The sequence below is a fragment of the Podarcis liolepis genome (genome assembly GCF_965112155.1).
Source record: "Podarcis liolepis genome assembly, chromosome: 5".
Lineage (NCBI taxonomy): Eukaryota > Metazoa > Chordata > Lepidosauria > Squamata > Lacertidae > Podarcis > Podarcis liolepis.
Genome location: NC_139556.1, coordinates 99111745 through 99131847, shown reverse-complemented (window position 1 = coordinate 99131847; position 20103 = coordinate 99111745). Strand labels below are relative to the sequence as shown.

General features: G+C 47.8%; 1 protein-coding gene across 5 annotated transcripts in view; it reads left to right on the top strand.

Moving 5' to 3' along the window:
- The window catches only part of DIS3L2 (DIS3 like 3'-5' exoribonuclease 2), a 196215-nt gene that overhangs the window by 93193 nt on the left and 82919 nt on the right, over positions 1 to 20103 (top strand). For all 5 annotated transcript variants that reach the window (XM_083503943.1, XM_083503946.1, XM_083503944.1 and 2 more), the window contains 2 exons: positions 1118 to 1365; positions 7550 to 7723. In XM_083503943.1, coding sequence (XP_083360069.1) covers positions 1118 to 1365; positions 7550 to 7723 — 422 coding nt within the window. The remainder of the gene's footprint in view (positions 1 to 1117; positions 1366 to 7549; positions 7724 to 20103) is intronic.

Below are 20103 nucleotides of genomic sequence, written 5' to 3'. Positions count from 1 at the left end.
CTCTCTCTCAGTCTCACTTACCACACCGTTCTTGTTGGGGTGATCAGACAGGGCTGAGCCGTGGGGATCTTTGCACTCATCCTTAAGCTCCTTGTATGAAAAGCAGGGTGCTGGTGCGATAAATAAAATCCTATTTCAGCTCAAGGACATCTGATATTGGGGGGACCTGATTTGTTTAGGGCGTGTGAACAAACTAGCAACCAGCGCTGCTATTTTAAAGTGGGTTATTGTGAGTCCTAAACGTAACCTGGCTGCAGCATTTTGGACCAACTGAAGCTCCCAAGTTGTCTTTAAGGGCAGCCTATGCAAAGCACGCAGGTGGTGCTGTGGGTTAAACCACAGAGCCTAGGACTTGCCAATCAGAAGGTCGGCGGTTTGAATCCCCGCGACGGGGTGAGCTCCCGTTGCTCGGTCCCTGCTCCTGCCAACCTAGCAGTTCGAAAGCACGCCAGCGCAAATAGATAAATAGGTACTGCTCTGGTGGGAAGGTAAACGGCAATTCCGTGTGCTGCTCTGGTTCACCAGAAGTGGCTTAGTCATGCTGGCCACATGACCTGGAAGCTGTATGCCAGCTTCCTTGGCCAATAAAGCGAGATGAGTGCCGCAACCCCAGAGTCGGCCACGACTGGACCTGATGGTCAATGGTCCCTTTACCTTTTTATGCAAAGCACATTGTAGTAGTCCAGTCTGGAGGTTATCAGAGCACAGAGTGCCATGGCCAAGTCAAGGGGCTGTAGCTGCCAAACCAGCTGTGGGTGGAAATAGGCACTCCTAACCTCTGATGTCACCACTTGCGCCTCCCATGAGAGCATTGGATCCTGAAGTTCCCACAGAGATTTGGAGCTGCTCCTTCCAGGTGATTGCAATGTCCAGTCCAGAACAGGCTGCCTCCCCTCCTTGTTCTTATGTGGCCGTGGCTGCCCTGTAGGCACAAGACCGGCCAGCTGCTTCTCGCCTCTGGGGAGTGTTCTTTACAAAGAGGAGTAGTCATGGCCCACGTGAAAGCATTTCGGCACACCGTGGGTTTGGTCTGGGCTTGGCTCCTTTGCTCTGTTGTTTGGAATTAAGTGCATCCCTTTCCTGCCCTCCCGTGGGTAACTCCCTGTGGCTCCTGCAGGTGGTCTACATCTTGGAGAAAAAGCATTCCAGGGCAGCCACCGGCTTCATCCGCCTCCTGACCGACCGCAACAGCGAGCTCTTCAAGAAGTGCGCCATGTTCTCGCCCGTGGACCACAGAGTGCCTCGTGCGTACGTGGCCTTGGCTGACTGCCCGCCGGACTTCATCACCAGGCCTGAGGACTATTCCAACACGCTGTTCATCTGCCGTATCGTGGACTGGAGGGAAGACAGCAACTTTGCCCTCGGGTATGTGTGCGCATAGGTACAGTGCTACCTCGAGATGCGAACAGGATCCGTTCTGGAGCCCTGTTTGCATCCCGAACAGAATGTAAGACGCATCTTCGCATGTGATGTCATTTTGACCGTCTGCGCATGCACAAGTGGCGAAACCTGGAAGTAACGCGCTCCGTTACTTCTGGGTCGGTGTGGAGCGCAACCCGAAAGCGCTCAACCTGAAGCGTATTTATCCCGAGGTATGACTGTATTTATTTGCAGGTTTCATAAGCCACCTTGGCAGTCAAAAGAATAAAATCAAAGCACAAGAGGTTACAGACTCAGTATGCTAAAAGCTATAAAGCAATACCTACAGTTTTAAAGTTAATACTCCTATAAAATGACTGGGTCACACTTAAGGGGGAAGCCTTCTCAAACAAAAGATGCTTCAGTAGATGCCTTAATGTCAAAAACACTGGGCACTTGTCTGATTAATTTATATCCTGCCCTTCCTCCTGAAGGAGCCCAAGGCAGCCATAGGTAACTGATTCCAGAGGGCTGGTGCATCAACACTAACAGCCCAGTTCCTAGTGCATATGAAGTCCACTGCTGATGGTTATGTAGCATTCTCAGCAGTGAACCATTTGAGGAGTGCTGTTGCCAGGCAGCGATATACTGGGCAAGGTGGTGCCTTAGGTAACCTGGTCCCAGGTTATTCAGGGCTGAGGGTCAAATATTGAACTGCACTGGCAACTTAGTGGCAAGCAGTACAGCTCCCTTAGCAGGAGCCTAGCATGGCGCTGATGGGACATCCCAGTTAGCAATCTTGGTGCCGCATTCTGCACTGGCTGCATCTTCTGGACCAAGCCAAGGGAAGCTGCACATGGAGCACATTGTGGGCATCCAGCATGTGGCTGCTGGCTGAAATTGGGTGAAATGAGGGGTCTAGGAAGCAGCCCACAGCTCAAGGGTAGTGAAGCGCAGGCTTAGCATGCAGGGAGGTCCCAGTTTGATCCCTGTCATCTCGCTTGTGTGTGGCGCAACATTGGCTATGCAGCCATTCTGCTGTATGCTTTTCTATACTTACCTGCCTGTCACTCTGGCCTCTTCCCCACCCTTAAAGGGTTTGTGTTGTCGCAGGGCTGGGCAAAGGCCCCTGCTTGAGACCTTGGGGAGCCACTGCCTGTTAAGGAGGTTGAATGGATCAATGGCTTGGCTTGGACAAGACAGCTTCACACAGTGATGTAGCGTGGGTTGTCAGCACCCGGGGCAAGGCAAGTAATTTGCGCCCTCTAACCCCTAACCTGCCGCCGCTGCCAGCTTCTTCTTGCTGCTGCCTGGTCTGGTCTGGTGTGGTTCTCTCCCGTGCTCAGCGCTGCGCTGGGCGGCCGCTGCACTGTCCCTCCCCCAGATAGTCCCTCGCTCTCTCTCCACACCGCACGCCTGGCACCCACCCCCTCCACAGTGGGCAGCGACCCAGCAGCTCGGATTTGCACAGCCAGCACTGCAGTGAGAGAGAGTGAGTGAGCCAGGTAGGGGCAGAGAGCTGCGAGTGCGAGCGTGCCCCCCCCAGATGTTGCGTGCGGTGCGGCTGGCCCCCCCTGCACCCCCCACGCTACGCCACTGGCTTCACATCTACGGATGCTTGAGTTACCCCAGAAAGAGCAGTTCTGCAAAACTGGAAAGTGTTGCTGCTGACCTTTAAAGCCCTAAATGGACTTGGTCCTGTATACCTGAAGGAGCGTCTCCACCCCCATCGTTCAGTCTGGACACCGAGGTCCAGCTCCGAGGGCCTTCTGGAGGTTCCCTCCCTGCAAGTGAGGTTACAGGGAACTAGGCAGAGGGCCTTCTCAGTAGTGGCACCCACCCTGTGGAACGCCCTCCCATCAAATGTCAAGGAAATAAGCAACTATCTGACTTTTATAAGACATCTGAAGGCAGCCCTGTATAGGGAGGTTTTTAATGTTTGATCTTTTATCACTTTTATGATTATTATTAATAATAATATTCTATTGGGAGCCGCCCAGAGCCGGGAAACCCGGCCAGATGGGTGGGCTATAAATTTATCATCATCTTAAGTGAGGAGGTGGCATTAATAATAATAGTAATAATAATAGTAATAATAATAGTAATAATAATAGTAATAATAATAGTAATTATTATTATTATTATTATTATTATTTATTTTTATGCAACCCATCTGACTAAGTTGCCCCAGCCACTCTGGACGGCTCCCAACAGAATATAAAATCATAATGAAACATCTTTAAAATCTCCCTATACAGGGCTGCCCTCAGATGTCTTCTAAAGGTTGTATAGTTACTTATCTCATTGACATCTGATGGGAGGGTGTTCCACAGGGCGGGTGCCACTACTGAGAAGGCCCTCTGCCTAGTGGTGACCCAATGTTGTCACTGTCTGCAGCTTGCCAGGGTTTCAGGCTAGGGACTGCCTCTGCCCCACCTGAAAGACGTTGGTCTTGAGTGGTACGAACCTTCTCTGCCTGCCCTGCCGCTTACCCTAAGAAATGTGAAAAAGGGAATGGGGTTTCCTTTGAGGTTGTGCCCTCGGAATCCCCCTTGGAAGTGGATCCTGATCAGGGGCGAGTGAAACCTGGACTGTGTCCTGGTGGTGTGCTTTTAGGGGAGGGGCTTCACTTCCACAACTCTTGGGTGCCACCTGGTGGTCAATCGAAAGGTCCTTCCTCTTGGAAGGTGGCTGCTTTGACAGGTGAACAGAGGAGGGTGTTGCTGTTTTTTGCAGTTTGCTTTACGTGGGGAAAGTAGCAGCAGAGGAAAGATCATGGGTTGTGTGTGTGTGTGTAGCTGAAGGTGTGGTTCTGTGGAAGAATCCCATCATAGCCCCCTACAGGTCTTAGGGTGGTACCTTCATTGCCCTTGGCTGGCTCATAGCTTCACCTGAAAGAGAGCAACTGCAGGAGGCAGATAAGAGGCAGGTGTGCAGGTGGTTCAGGGTTAAGCATTTTGCATCTCTGGAGGGGTCAGGATTTAGAGATATCGCTTGGGACACTTGGCCGGAATACGCCAAGGTTTGCTGGGTGCAAGGGTCCGAAGATCTGGAGGCCTCACTGAGTCTCTTAGCGCTGATCTTACTATCATTTCCCGACCTCTGTTGCCTCTTTGGTTTTTGAGAGCAAGGGCACACTTGGCAAATCAGTCAGAGCTGAGCCCCCAAGCTGCATTGGCTCCCAACGCCCACCAAACTTTGCTCTTCAATAGTGGGCAAGCGCCTGAGATTGATAGAGCTTGGGTCAGTTTGAGCTGAGAAAGAGCTGATGCGAAAGCTTTCCAGTTTCGATTTTGCAATACCAAATTCAGTGGCGTAGGCATTTTTCCTGAAAATGTAAAAAATGCAACCACTTAGATATTACGAAGATTTATTGTCCTCTTAAAAAAAATATCTTGCCTGGTGCCATTGTTTCCTTTGTTGTCTGCATTTTGGCAACATTCCTCCCTCTTTCCTGAACTACTTACCTGGGTGACGCAATGAGGTCACCTTGCTAATTACCCAATTGGCTGTGGCTACAAAATGAGGTCACTGAGTGCAGTTGGGCAGTGAGGGTAAGTGAAGGGCATTATAAAAGTGAGTATTCAAATATTTTTGCGTGGGGTGTGGATAACTCACCCAAAGAGGAGGTGCTTTTTGGCATTACTGGAAACACTTGTGAAAAACAGGGAGTAGCTCCTAGCTGTTCGACGTTATTGAGGCCCCTTGGCTGAGATCTGCCGGTTAATATGGATGCATCTGCATAACATTACCATTGTCTGCTTTTCCAACTGTCTAAGCTATCCTCTTGCTGTTCTCTGTAGCAGGATGTTAGTGATGTCTGGGGATCTGCAGAAGGGTATTAAGGAAGTTCCCTGGGGAGCAGTAATGTCCAAATTGGCATCACAAAAAGGGAACGGATAAGAACTGTGAACAGTTCAATTTTTTCACACACACACCATTTGTGATGGTGCAAATGCGTCTGGCCCTTATTACCAATAGTTCTGCTGAGTCTCTAACACTTGCTGTTGCTGCTTGCAAAAAGTTCCTTGATCCAGGCTCAGGCTGGCGTTGGTGTTGGACTTTGCTTCCCATCTCTTTCCCTTTCATGCCCCAAAGTGCTTGCATTTGAATATGCATAACTGTGATGTTTCACCTAGGCGTAGAAAAAGCTTTCTTTCCAGCACAGGGTAGATGGCTTGCCTGCTTCTAACAATTCAGCTCTGCGCAGAACAGCTCTGCTTGACTCCTCAGTCTTGCGCCTGGGGAACCTCCCTGTTTCCTGTAACTTGCTACTTTGCCATTTGTCTCGGAGATTTCCCCAACAAACTTAATGACAGAATAATTTTCTTTTTCAAATGACTCATCCTTGTTGCCAGGCCAGACTGCTCTACGCATCCCATTTTCTCCAAGAACCAGTCATGTCTGCCTCTTAGCTCTGTCTGAAGCATGTCTGCACAACGTATTGTCCTGTCCCGTGGGGAAGATCCCATTGTTTGTGGCCCTTTCTTGCTGGATGTAAAAAGCACCTGCAGCAATATGCTGGGCAACTTAATCCTGAATTTATCCAAGAATAGGTCTTTGAACCTTGCTACTAATCTCCCTTCCCCTTCTTTAAGTCTGAACCGGTGTGTTTTAAGCCAGAGGAAGCCAAATGGAGATCTGTAGCAGGAGGGTGACTCTACCCTGGTCTCTCCCTGAGCTGGAGAGAACCACTTTGTTGGCCATGGGCACCAAGATACCGTATTGGCCCCAATATAAGCCGCACCCGAATATAAGCCGCACCTTTAAAATTCGAGAGGAAAGAAGAAGAAAAGACAATACCTGAATATAAGTCGCTCCCTTAAAATTCTGCAGGCACTCACACCCGTTCCATTTTACTGTATATCTGTTTCAGCAGTGGTATCGTAAAGGCCAGTTTTTGTAAGGTCGTGAAATTAAGATGCACTTTAACTTTTCACAGTCGGAATTTGGGAAAAAGTGAGGCTTATATTTAGGCCACTTTTGTAACTAATCCTTGCATGTATGTGGCAATCCCTAAGGAAGAACTTCTCCCCTCCTTCAAATCTTTTGCCGCAGGGTAGGAGGATCCCTTTCTAATACAATGCCCAGAAAGTGTTTCAGAGTTTGCAATTAGTTTACAAGCTAGCAGGCAGTCGTGTGATCAAGCAGTAGCCCAAATGACCCCCCCCTCCAGCTGAGCAAAGAATTTGAGCCCGGGTCTTTAGTGTTCCGACCTGACTTTCTTGTCTACTGTGTGAGGCCTCCCATCCTAAGTGTAGAATATAGGCAGGTTGGTTTCTGCTGCTCTGCAAGGTTTCATGCATATTGTATGATTTTTTGCACTACTGTTTGCACTACTGCCTTCTGGCAGGAGATATAGAAACATCAAGTCAAAGACAAATAGACTGAAAAACAGTTTCTATCCAAGAGCTGTGGCCTTTTTAAATGCTGTAACTCGATAGTGTGACCTGGGAGTTTGATGGGTGTGGTGTGGGTGTGGCTGGAATGTGGTTTGTTTGGTTGTTGTTGTTGTTTTGCTTTTGTTGTTTTAAGGGATGGCATCCAATTTCGTTGCACTTTGTGCAATGTTGCACTTGTGTAATGACAATAAAGAATCTATTCTATTCTATTCTATTCTATTCTATTCTATTCTATTCTATTCTATTCTATTCTATTCTATTCTATTCTATATTGTAATCCAGCAAAAAGTGTGCCCCAGCCTTCCCCCATTTTGGTGCCTTCCAGATGTTTTTGAATAGAACTCCCATCACCCTCAGCCTGTGTGGCCATTGGGCCTTCTCGGTAGTGGCGCCCGCCCTGTGGAACTCCCTCCCACCAGATGTCAAGGAAATAAACAACCACCTGACTTTTAGAAGACGTCTGAAGGCAGCCCTGTTTAGGGAAGCTCTTAATGTTTAATAGGTTATTGTATTTTAATATTCTGTTGGAAGCCGCCCAGAGTAGCTGGGGAAACCCTGCCAGATGGGTGGGGTATAAATAATAAATTATTATTATGATTATATTGTCTGGACAGCATCAGGATGGAGCAGGCTGCTGTATCCTCCTAGCCATTTCCCTCTCTCCTCTAGCTTGGTAGAGAACATCCCCCCCCCACCTGCACGCTCCATTGGGGGTTGTTAAAGTATCCTGTAACCTGCTCAAAATGATTATGCCCTTCTTCTTCGACTTCTGTGTCTCCTTTTCATAGGCAGTTGGCTCAAAGTCTTGGGCAGGCTGGTGAAATTGAGCCGGAAACGGAAGGCATCCTCACGGAATACGGCGTGGATTTTTCGGACTTCCAGCCAGATGTCCTGCAGTGCCTCCCCCAGAGCCTCCCCTGGATTATCCCACCAGAAGAATTTGCCAAGAGGAGAGATTTAAGGTAAAAATCTCAGCCGTTTTCTTTCAGGCCTCTTGTCCGCTTGCAGGTTGCCTTGGGATGGGGTTGTAGTTGGTCTGGGATTCTTTCACAGGGAAAATAGGCCAAGTTGTCTCAAGTTTCGGTTGGATGCAGACAGCTTCTGTGTTTGGGAAGTTTTGCCTTTAAAGGGCTTGTGAGGACAGGAGGGCATATTCGAACGAAAGTCTCAAACTGGAGAACTTTGGGGCCTTTACTTATTTATTTTTGGTCCAGTATTACAGCTTTTGGCATGGTGGGGTGCAAAATGTACAGACAGTACCTTTAATTTCTTCTTCTTTTTCATGGATCTAATTGTGACTGCGACAGTAGCAGGTTTCTCAGTAGCGTGGATCCCTCTTGCCGGGCACATTTTGATAATAAAACTGTCAACTTTGTAGAACACGGTTTATGGGTCGTGTCTGTTGACCAGCGTATGGAAAGCAGGAAACATGGTGAGGATTGTTGGAAATCTTCAGACCTGCCTGTGGGCTTTGGTGGCTCATGCACTCTTGCAACGAAAGCGCTGAGAGCAGCTTTTGCTTCCTCCCTTTCCATAAGCTGCGTAGCTCATCAAAGACCCATCTCTTGAGTCTACAGATCTTGGCTCGGATTGCCAGCCAGCCTCTAAACAGATTACATAAAACAACTTAAAATATTCATTTAAAAAAGTCAGCCGAAAGAAAATTTAAAAAAACAAGTTGACACGAAATGTTAACAAAAGATAAATAAAATCAGTATTTTTAAAACAATTGCACGCAATAAAACTATAAGTGAGTGTAACATGCAGCTTTTGACATGTCTGGGTAGCTTTGTTGAAGTGAAGGTTTTTAGCAGATGCCAAAAACAATACAGCAGAGAGTTCCAGAGAGTAATGAATCAGCAGCAAGTGCAGATCTCTGAGCAGAGTAGAACATGCTGGCAAGGTCTCACTCCTGTCAGCAATCACGCTGCAGTTATCTGCACTAACTGCGGTATTCCACTTCCTCAAATTCTGCGGCACACAGGAAGCATCTGGGATCGAGGGCTCTCCTTCCAGAGCTAGAGGCAGCAGTGCATCTGAATGCCTGTTGCTGGAAACTGCAAGAAGGAAAGACCTTGATCACTCTTGTGCTTGAGCTCTTGCACGCCTTCTTCTCCAAACCACAGCCTGAGTTTTTGGGGCTGGGGCGCGACTGGGCACCCGTTTTCCTAGAGCGCCAGGAACAGTTGCTTTGAGAAGCTGGCAAATGGGTGCCTGGCCCATCTGCTAGACTGATCAGGGCATCAGACACCTTTGAAGCAAGGGGGAGGCTGGTGACGTTCCTTCAGTGCTCTTGTCCAGGAACGCCTCCAAACCACACTGCTTGGAGTGTCAGTGCTGCTTGTCGTACACCCCTGTTCCTTAAGCCCCCTGCTTCAGCGCTGGCAGAGCCTCAGAACCTGCCAGTGCCCACGGGAGCTCAGGCCTAATTCTCACCGTGGCGAGAGCCTTATCTCTGGACTGTTTCGCTTCACATTACAGGCGGGGACTTGTATCTTTGATTATTTTTTTTGATAAATATTTTATTAAGTTTTAACAATAAAAGAAATTTCAAGAAAAATACAAAGACAAGAAAAATACAAAGTCACAAAATACAATACAAAAATACAAACATTAAACACAGCAAAAAAAGAAAAAAGAAAAAAAAAACTAAAAAGACAAAAATTCCCTTTCTTAATTTTCATCTTCAATTAACTTATTTTCCCGACTTCCTCACGTCTCCTGTTCTTGTATCCCTTTTTAGAAATTTATTCAGCAAATTCATATTCTAACAATTTGTCTATTATTATTTCAATCTTACATTTTACTTTGTTGCTAAAGTCCCTGAAATCGTTTCAATGTCTTTAACATTCATAAACTTTACAGTATTTCTGCAAATAAATTTTAAATTTTCTCCAATCTTCTTCCACTGATTCTTCCCCCTGGTCTCGGATTCTGCCAGTCAATTCCGCCGTCTCCATATAATCTATTAGTTGCATCTGCCATTCTTCCAAGGTGGGTAGGTCTTGTATCTTCCAATGCTTTGCAATAAGAATTCTTGCTGCTGCTGTAGCGGGGGACTTGTATCTTTGAATCCTCTTTCGTGCAACAAAGCAGGACCCCTTCCTGCATATAGAAAACCAGCATGTCAAGGAGATGAACAGGGTTTGAAAAGGATTAAAACTCTTCTCCCTTGCAGGCATAGGCATCTGGTTGGCCGCTGTGAGAACAAGATGCTTGACTAGATCAGCCGCTGGCCTCTAGATCCAGCTGCAGGACACTTACGTTCTTACACTAATCGAATATGTACAGGGATTTTGTGTATGCACACACAGCAGAAACTCCCACCTGCAGTCTGTAGTGGTATAGCCCAAGACCTTTCTACCCTCAGGGCGGAAGAGCCCATTGCTGCTGCAGGCAGTGTGTTCCAGGTTGCCAAGTTTCCAGGAGACACAGCCCCTGCTCTCTACGTAAGCCGCCCTGTACTACGGACTTCCTTAAAATGCCTTTCCCACCTCCACCTTCTCTTGAGAAAATCCCCAGGGAGGATGGCAGCTTGTTCCTTTACTTGCCTGTAGAAGTTCTACTTAAACCACTGAGCTCCTGCCAACCTAGAAGTTTGAAAGCACACCAGTGCAAGTAGATAAATAGGTACCACTGCAGTGGGAAGATAAACTGCATTTCCTTGTGCTCTAGTTTCTGTCATGGTGTTCTGTTGCGCCAGAAGCGGTTTAGTCTTGCTGGCCACACGACCTGGAAAAGCTGTCTGTGGACGAACGTCAGCTCCCTTGGCCTGAAAGCGAGATGAGCGCCACAACTCCATAGTTGCCTTTGACTGAACTTAACCATCCAGGGGTCCTTTACCTTTTACCTTTACCTGCAATGGGAGTCCATCCATTCTTGCCCTGTCCTCTCTGAGAACAGTGAAAAATAAAATCGCTGCATTTCTCATGTCTGATATGTCTTCATTTAAGGAGGCGGGGGGCACAGTTTCATTTATTTTTTGCTCTTCTGGCTGGATTGATTAGAGCCAATGTTTCACAGCCGAACAAAGCAAGCAAAGGCGAAGGTGGAAACGGCGATGTGTTATTTTGGAATTCCAAATGGCATTGAGAAGGCTGAAGGGATGGAGCGGCCAAAGTTGCAGGGTCCAAGGCCTCTTCCTCCTCTCCACCTCCTGTCTTTTTCCTTGCCTCCCTCCCCCCTTGCCAGTTTTTATGGCACAGAGTGCAGGAGAAAAGCAAGGGGTGTGTGTCAAAGGAAACGTTGGAGCGCAACTTTCCACCCAGGGCGCAGGGGCAACGCTGGGGAAGGAAATGTTAAGTGAACCTAAGAAACCCCAGAGCTGCTTCTGTGGCTTCTTCCAAGTGTTTTTAATTTCATTCATATCTTTTTGTTTCTCTTGCTGCTAAACTGGGGCAAGCAACCTAGCCAGGAAAGTCCTCCCAGAGTGGGAAAAGAAAGAAAACCCCAAATCCTGGAGAGAGAGAGAGAGAGAGAGAGAGAGAGAGAGAGAAGGGTCATTCTGGGCTGAGCCGCACTGCCTTTTCCATGTCTCCTGTTGTTCGGATGACTGCGGGAAAAGCCTCACGTCACTTTTCCTGAAAAGGGCAAATCCCTTGCTCGAAAGGAGATGGCGTACGCGGTCTAACAAGGGAGAGTTTGTGGGGATCGTTCTTCACTCCTCGCCTTTGGTTGTGAGCAAGACCTGTGACCTCCTCTGGACCGTTGCAAATGTGAAACTTGGCACCAAAATGTGCTGGCTCTCAATTTTCCAGTTGCTTTCTCTCTCTCTCTCTCTCTCTCTCTCTCTCTCTCTCTCTCTCTTTATTCTTCACTCTCTCCCTCTTTTTTCCACCGAGTGTCATCTTGCCAACCAGTGATTTTATTATTATAAACAGGATGTTGTATTCACTTTTAAGAAGGAATATGAAACTGGAGGTAGAATTACACACTGCACTTTCTCAGCTGCCAAAATAGAAAACAATGAACTAAAAATACCTAGTGCAGTTAAAAGGGTGTTGCGGCAAGGAAATCGGACGGATCCGTGAGGTGGGTTGCCGTCCGAAATGGGGAGTTTGTTCTAAGCCGCCCTGAAACCCTGTCTCAGACGTTAGGGGTGCCAGGCTTTGAACACAACAGACAAGCAAACAAGCATTGTTGCTTGAGAGACCTAAGCCCAGAAGAGGAGCTCTGTTAAAACCGGCAGTAGTTAATGATCCTGCTGCATCCCTGTAGGCGGAGTTAATGAAACGTTGCTTTCATAGATGGGAATCTCCAAGGAGGACCCCCTGTGGTTCTGGGGGTCCCCCCACCCACATTTGAGAGAAGTTTACAGGCAGAGGATTCTTGACTGAGTTAGTTTGCTGGTTAGTTAGGAGCATGAGCTGTGAGACAGGCGAGGTCTGGCCCATGGTCACAAATATATGAGCTGGCCTAATGCACTACTCTTTTTTCCTGAGCTTTAACCTCCTTAGCTGCAGCATGTGAATAAGGCTGGCCAACATTGCAGGGTCGTTGTCAGGGTTATAGAGGCAGGGTCCGTTAAGTGAACAGTTTTTGGTTTTTTTTAAAGAGGCATTGATAGAAAGGGGAAGAATCCAAGCTGCATGCAAGCAGGCAGAGACTATCCCCGAGTGCACCCTGTTTCTGCTCCTCCCTCTTCAGTTCTCCTCTGGTCCTGGGAGACAGTGGGCAGGAGGAGACAGTGAACCACCCTGAGATATTTTGATGAAGGGTAGTAAATCAATCAATCAATCAATCAATCAATCAATCAATCAACCAACCAACCAACCAACCAGTCAGTCAGTCAGTCAGTCAGTCAGTCAATCAATCAAATAAATAAATGGTTTGGGAGCCCTTGACTCCCCACCAGCCTGACCATCCTCTCCCTTCTCCTTCACTTGTTCTTCGCTCTTCAATCCTGCAGCTTCTCCTGCCTCTGCCTCTCGTCTTCTGGCTGATACAGGTTCCTCTGTATCCACTGACCCCTTCTCCCAAGTCAGTCTCCAATCCTACTTCTCCCGCTGCCCCACTCATCAGTTTCCACCCACCACTCCTTGGCGTTCTGACATGGATCAAGGTGATCCGATTGAAATCTTCGTGGGTCCAGAGATATGGCACCAGGTGATTCTGGATGTTACTTAAAATGGCAAGCAGGATCTTCCGAGGGGACCAAAGATTTCCTTGGCGTCAGTCGAACAAGCGTGCCAAAGCATTCCTTGCCTGGCTTTTGTTCTGTCCTGGGCACAGAGGTGCTGTTCTTAGCACTGTTTCTAGCTGGAAACTCCAGGCAACGGGGAAGTCCCTGCATTGTAGCACTGCCCGCCCGTTGGGATTAGCAACGCTAGTATTCAGAGGCTTGTCGGCTGACAAAACGAGAGGTGGAGGGGACAGATTTGGCTCGTGGAGCTGGACGGGAAGGAGCATGGCTTCCGGGGACAGAGGGTTCCCCTCAGCAGGTGGAAGGCGCAGATCTGATAAAATAGCTCAGTGCCTGGAAACTGTCCACGCCACAAGCTGGTGATAACTCTAGGAACAGCAAAACCTGTGCTCCTGGAACAGGATGTGTAGAAATGTGCAGGGAACTGATAAGTTGTGGGGACGACGACTGGTGGTGTGGAGGTTGCTAAGCTTGGCTGCCGTCTGTCAGAACCAACGGAGGTGCACCAAACCGCAAATTAATGGGTCTCATTCAAGTCGAGTAGTTTATCGCTGCTGCTGCTCTTATATTTATTACCTGCCCTTCACCGTTTAAGGTCCCAGGGTGGGTAACAGCATCAAAACAGCATTAAAAGCCATTTTAAACTGGAGTCAAGGAAAAGGGATGTTGTGATGGTAGAAACAGTGGGATATAAGTTGCTTCATAGGCATGGAAAGGGGCCTAAAGAATAATAAAGCTGTCGAGTTGGAAGGGAACCTGAGGATCATCTGGTCCAACTCTCTGCAGTTCAGGAATATGCAGCTGCCCCTTAGGGGGACTGAACTTGCAACCTTGGTGTTATCAGCACCACGCTCTAACCTACTGAGCTATTCAGGCCTGCCGCTTCATGCTAGCAATTTACTTGGGCTTAGTACCCCCATGTATATAATTTGCTGGTGTGTCTAGCTCTCCCTGAGATGGTTGACCTGGGTTGGGGTGGTGCCAGTTCAGATGACAGGCAAGGGAATCGCAAGATGGAATTGAATGTCAGCCGGCCAGAATAAAACCCTCCGTGTGGAAAACCAGCATGTTGGGAGCCAGACTTAGGATCCTTCTCCCTGATGTGCTCGTGTTCTGTTTACGGGGATATTGTTTTCTGTGGAGGAGCATTCTGTCGCCTGATGGAAGCTATGAAAGGAAAGAAGGCTTCTTTGAGGAAACAAGGCTTGCCCAAATGAGAAGAACAGAAAGGAGCACAAACTCTGGCAAAACCAATGGAATGGCAACTGGGAAAGTGAGAGGGAGAAGAGAGTTGGCGTAAACGGCCAGCTCTTGCAATGGAGAGAAATGTATTCTCCCAAGAATCTGCACTTGGAAGTTAACTTATTCATAAATGATGTGGCGTTAGGGTTGAGCAGTGGAGTTAACAAGTCTGAGGATGACACCAAATGGTCTCTGTGGCCTGTCCTTCCGTGATTTCAATAGATTAGTCCCATCTAATCTAGGAGACTTCAATTGTGGGTTTTAACAAGCCACTCTTCTCCCTATCTCCTGCAGTTGATGACAGCTTCTTGATAACTTGGGACCAAGCCTGAGCAGGTCTTAACTTCTGAGCTGTAATGCAAAATGGCAGCCCTGAAGCCCTGTCTCACCAGCTTCTCAGCCTAGACAAGGCGGAAGACTTTCAGATGCACAAAACCATCTGACAGAAAGCCTGTCTCAGCCCAGCAGTATTAGATGAGCCGGTGTCTCCTGATTAAAAGTTGTTTGGCATGATGATGCAAGTGGGTTTCCTGTGTAGGAGTGAGAGTGGGAGCATAAGTGGATCACAGGAGCCCAGAAATCTCATTATCTCAGCAAAAATAGCAGGGCCAGATTCCTTTCTTACGTCAAGGTGGACATTTGAGGAGTATTGATGGTGCTGAAACTTTGCTTCTTGAAGCTTTCCTGGTCTCTCCCCTATCCTCTGTGCCTCTGTAAGAAAATTTAGCTGTAGACTAGTGCTGGTGGCTTGCAGCTCATGGAGCAGCCCGGTGCTTTGATGGTGTGCCAGTTCCAACCCACAGAAATCTAGCAGGAGGACATATTATGTTTCCCCGGGTCGCAATAGCTAGATTATTATGGATGTGTGTACCTTGTAGTCACAAACAGGTTTAGCTTTCACTCTAACCAGAATGATTTGTTGTATAGCTGTGCTTTCTGTTACGTTTTTTGGCAGAATAGGAGTCCTGGTGTCTGTAAAAAATGATAGATGGGGTTAGCATAGCCAGATCTTTTCTTTTTTACAGAACAACAGTGTAATTCAGCAGCAAAAAAAAAAAGCTAATTCTATTCTAGGCTGCATCAACAGAAGTATAGTGTCCAGATCAAGGGAAGTAATAGTACCACTCTATTCTGCCTTGATCAGACCACACCTAGAATACTGTGTCCAATTATGGGCACCACAGTTTAAGAAGGATGTTGACAAGCTGGGAGGTGTGCAGAGGAGGGCGACCAAGATGGTCAAGGGTCTGGAAACCAAGCCTTATGAGAAACAGTTGAAGGAGCTGGGTATATTTAGCCTGGAAAAGAGGAGACTGAGAGGAGATATGATGAGATATCTCAGGGGCTGTCCTATGGAAGAGGAACAAGCTTGTTTTCTCTTGCTCCAGGAGGGAGGATCTGAACCAGTGGCTTCAAGTTACAAGAAAGGAGATTCCGACTAAACGTCAGGAAGAACTTTCTGACAGTGAGTGCTGTTCGACAGTGGAACACTCTCCCACGAGAGGTGGTGGACTCTCCTTCCTTGGAGGTTTTTAAGCAGAGCTTGGGTGGCCATCTGTCATGAGAGGCACAAATACAAGATGGGTGACACCTGGCTTGAGAGCAGTACATGTGAAAAGGATCTAGGAGTCTTGGTTGACCACAAACTTGACATGAGCCAACAGTGTGACGCGGCAGCTAAAAAGCCAATGCAATTCTGGGCTGCATCAATAGGAGTATAGCATCTAGATCAAGGGAAGTAATAGTGCCACTGTATTCTGCTCTGGTCAGACCTCACCTGGAGTACTGTGTCCAGTTCTGGGCACCACAGTTCAAGAAGGACACTGACAAACTGGAACGTGTCCAGAGGAGGGCAACCAAAATGGTCAAAGGCCTGGAAACGATGCCTTTTGAGGAACGGTTAAGGGAGCTGGGCATGTTTAGCCTGGAGAAGAGGAGGTTAAGGGGTGATATGATAGCCATGTTCAAATATATAAAAGGATGTCACATAGAGGAGGGAGAAAGGTTGTTTTCTGCTGCTCCAGAGAAGCGGACACAGAGCAATGGATCCAAACTACAAGAAAGAAGATTCCACCTAAACATTAGGAAGAACTTCCTGACAGTAAGAGCTGTTTGACAGTGGAATTTGCTGCCAAGGAGTGTGGTGGAGTCTCCTACTTTGGAGGTCTTTAAGCAGAGGCTTGACAACCATATGTCAGGAGTGCTCTGATGGTGTTTCCTGCTTGGCAGGGGGTTGGACTCGATGGCCCTTGTGGTCTCTTCCAACTCTATGATTCTATGATTCTATGATTCCTGCCTTGCAGTGGGGTTGGCTTAGATGACGCGTGGGGGACCCTTCTGACTCTACAATTCTACGATTGCATGTCTAACTTACCCAATGATTGGGGACGGGTGTTTGCTGTGACCAGATTGGGACGTATTCCTGCTGTTGCTATGAAATACTGTTTCATGCATAAAACACGCTTGAAGCAAGGAGGGGCGCCTATTCCCGAGTGAAAATGGTTGTTTTCCAGGCCTGAGACGCATCGTTCCAAGAAGGAGCTCATCAAGGTCCTAGAAACAATGATTGAGACTTTCAAGGATCTAAAAATACCCCACCCACCCAGTTTTGAAATGCCAGCCCTCTTGAGTCGAGAGAGCAAGTGCGCAGAAGTCTGGGTGCCGGGCTGAATACCTCGCAGGTCAGCGTTCCCTTGTGTCTGCTCACAATGGGAAGAGAAATGAGACCAGCTTCAAGATGTAGTTGTCTAGACATGCAGTCACCTTTTACAGTTAAATGTCATGGCGGTGCCTTGTTAAAGTTTAAACGAGACCCACAAAATCCAAACTGTAGTAAACAAAAGGCCATAGCTGAGCTCTCACCTCTCATGGATGACGGTGGTTGCTGAAGTGTGCTTATATCTTACATTTTGTCTTTGTGAAATGAGTTGAGTGGGTGAAGGGAGGCCTCTGGTTCAGCATGCTGTGCTAGGAGATCAGAAGGGGAGCTAGCGTGCATGTTCAGGAGGCAATTCTACATTTCAAGTTGAAATACTGCTTTGGGCCTTGCATGGTCATTTCCAAAGGAGCAGGGGTTGAATTGAGAGTGTCACTGAGCCTATACAGTGGTACCTCTAGATACGAACGGGATCCGTTCCGGAGCCCCGTTCGCATCTAGAGGTAAACGTAACTAGCAATGGCACGTCTGCGCATGCACGCGTCGCTTTTTGCTGCTTCTGCTCATGCGCGTGACGTCAGTTTCAGCGTCTGCGTATGCGCAAGTGGCGAAACCCGGAAGTATCACGCTCCGTTACTTCCGGGTTGCCGCGGAGTGCAACTCGAACGCGCTCAACTCGAAGCGTCTTCAACCTGAGGTATGACTGTACTATTGTTTGCCTGATTAAATACAGTGGTACCTCAGGTTACATACACTTAAGGTTACATACGCTTCAGGTTACATACGCTTCAGGTTACAGACTCCGCTAACCCAGAAATAGCACCTCGGGTTAAGAACTTTGCTTCAGGATGAGAACAGAAATCGTGCGGCAGCAGTGGGAGGCCCCATTAGCTAAAGTGCTGCTTCAGGTTAAGAACAGTTTCAGGTTAAGAACGGACCTCCGGAACGAATTAAGTACTTAACCCAAGGTACCACTGTATATCTTTCTTACTTGCAAGTAAGAGCCTCTGCTTGTGCGTTTTGGAGTGGGAGCCAGGACAGCGATGTGCTGCTTTTCCGTATGCAGGGATTTTGTGTGTATGTGTTTGGAGAGGAGTATTCAACTATGTGAGCTCTCAGCTGCAGCCTGAAATGACTTAGCAGCCTGGCCGTTTGACCACTTTTGTTTCTGCTGTAAGCCGCTTTGGCTTCTGTCTGAATAAATATTTTGCAATAAGCAACAAGCCGCAGGGAGAACAAGACCATCGGACATCATCTGCTCATTGCAACCAGTCACCAGAGGCACAGACAGAAGTTGTAGCTCCCACCCACCCACCAGTTATTACAGCCTAAATAAGTTGCATTAATTAGGAGTGAGCTTGGGGTTTTAGTTTTTCTTTAAGCCACCCTATAAGGCTTCAGGATGGGGTAGGCTACAACTGCGAACATGCCCATGAAGGCTGCATCCAGGGATGCTTTAAATAAGCTGCCATAAACTCAGCCCTGCAAGTCCGTCAGCAGATCTGTTGCATGCTGCCTCTCCCTTCTTGCACAGGAGAAAAAGGGGGCCTGATATGTTTTGGGCGTTCAGTGGTCCGGAGCTGGGATTCCATACCGCACTCCCTGCAGGCATGGACTCTCGTGAACCGGGGCCCCATTGTTGACCTCGCTAATAGATTTAATTGGCCGAGCGTCTCAAAGCGGAGCGCCTGCTTGTTGCTACATTTCCCTCGATGTGCTTTGAGAGTTCTGGCACCGGCGTATTTATGTTCCGTTCATTTCCAACGCAGGCCCTTTGCCGCTGCCAGCCTATTAATTTCTAAACTGCCTGCAGCTACAGATCGCGATGGGTGGCAGGGCTTTGCGGTTGCAGCACCAAACAGCTGGACTAAGCGACCTGTTCCATTGAAACAAAACCCATGTGGCCTCTGGTTTCTCGAGGAGCCCTTAATCCTTTCTCTTAAGACCTGTCAGCACAAGAGAGCAGTTGTTTTAAGCTCCCTGCTGTCTACCGCTGCACGTCATCTGCCTGGCCGAGCTCAAAGTGTCGGAGGGCTGGCGTCCGGGGTCACAGTCGTCGTGCCCCGGGCTCTAACTCGGCCTGATAAGGGCACGTGGGACCCCTTGCATGAGTGGGGCGTTCCCTCTCTGTTCGGACCTGATTCTGCCGAAGACTGTAAATCGAGACGTTATGTAAGCAGTGTATCTTGGAATGCGGTCGCTTTTTTGAAATTCCATTCATTAATGGGTTTTTAATTGAAGGAATATGTATCTGTGGAAGCAGGTTATAGCTGCAGTCGGTTTGTCACCGGATAGCGGGTCTTCGAGCACATGAAAGGGGAATTCTCTCGCTAGCTCTAAAGCTGCATAACCTAAAGCCCGAGGCACGTTATGTAAATCTAACAACAGCAATACCATGTGAAGGGCAAACATGAAGGAATAAAAATTGGCAAAAGAGCCCCACCTGCCATTCATATGAAATACATAAATAAATGTGTGTGCAGTAGAATTTATACACTACTTTTGACAGGCGAGCGCTGTTGCCCCAACCTGCAGACAGAGGGACTGAGGAGGGAGTTGGTTCACGGCATGCCATTTTATTATGGGCGCTTGTTCTATGCTGTGATAATTTTTATACAGTGGAACCTTGGTTCTCGAACGCCTTGGTACTCAAACATTTCAGCTCCTGAATGCTGAAAAACTGGAAGAAAGTGTTCCGGTTTTCGAATGTTTTTTGGAAGCCAAATGTCCAATGAGGCTGTCAGCTATTGTTTCTGGGGGGCCTGTGCCAATCGGAAGCCACACCTTGGTTTTCGAACATTTTGGAAGTCAAACGGACTTCTGGATTACGTTTGAGAACCACGGTACCACTGTAATGTCTTCTTGGTTTTAAAGTGTTGATTTCATAGATGCTTTCTTATAAATATTTTATATTAATTTAGGTAAACCACTTAGTGATTTTTTTATTGTTATTAAGTGGTCTGCAGGTCATAGAACTGTAGAGTTGCAAGGGGCCCTTGCATTTCAGAAATCATTTGCCCAACGTGGGGCTAGAACCGCCGACCCTGAGATTAAGAGTCTCATGCTCCACCTACCAAGCTTTCCCAGCTACTCCTATTTATCGTCATGGATGCTTTAGTTGAGATTCCTGCATTGCTGGGGGTTGGACTAGACAGCCCTCGGGGCCGTCGTCCCCCCCCACTCTACAATTCTATGGTTCTAAATACCGTATTTTTTGCACCATAACACTCACTTTTTTCCTCCTAGAAAGTAAGGGGAAATGTCTGTGCGTGTTATGGAGCAAATGCCTGCGGGTGGCGGGG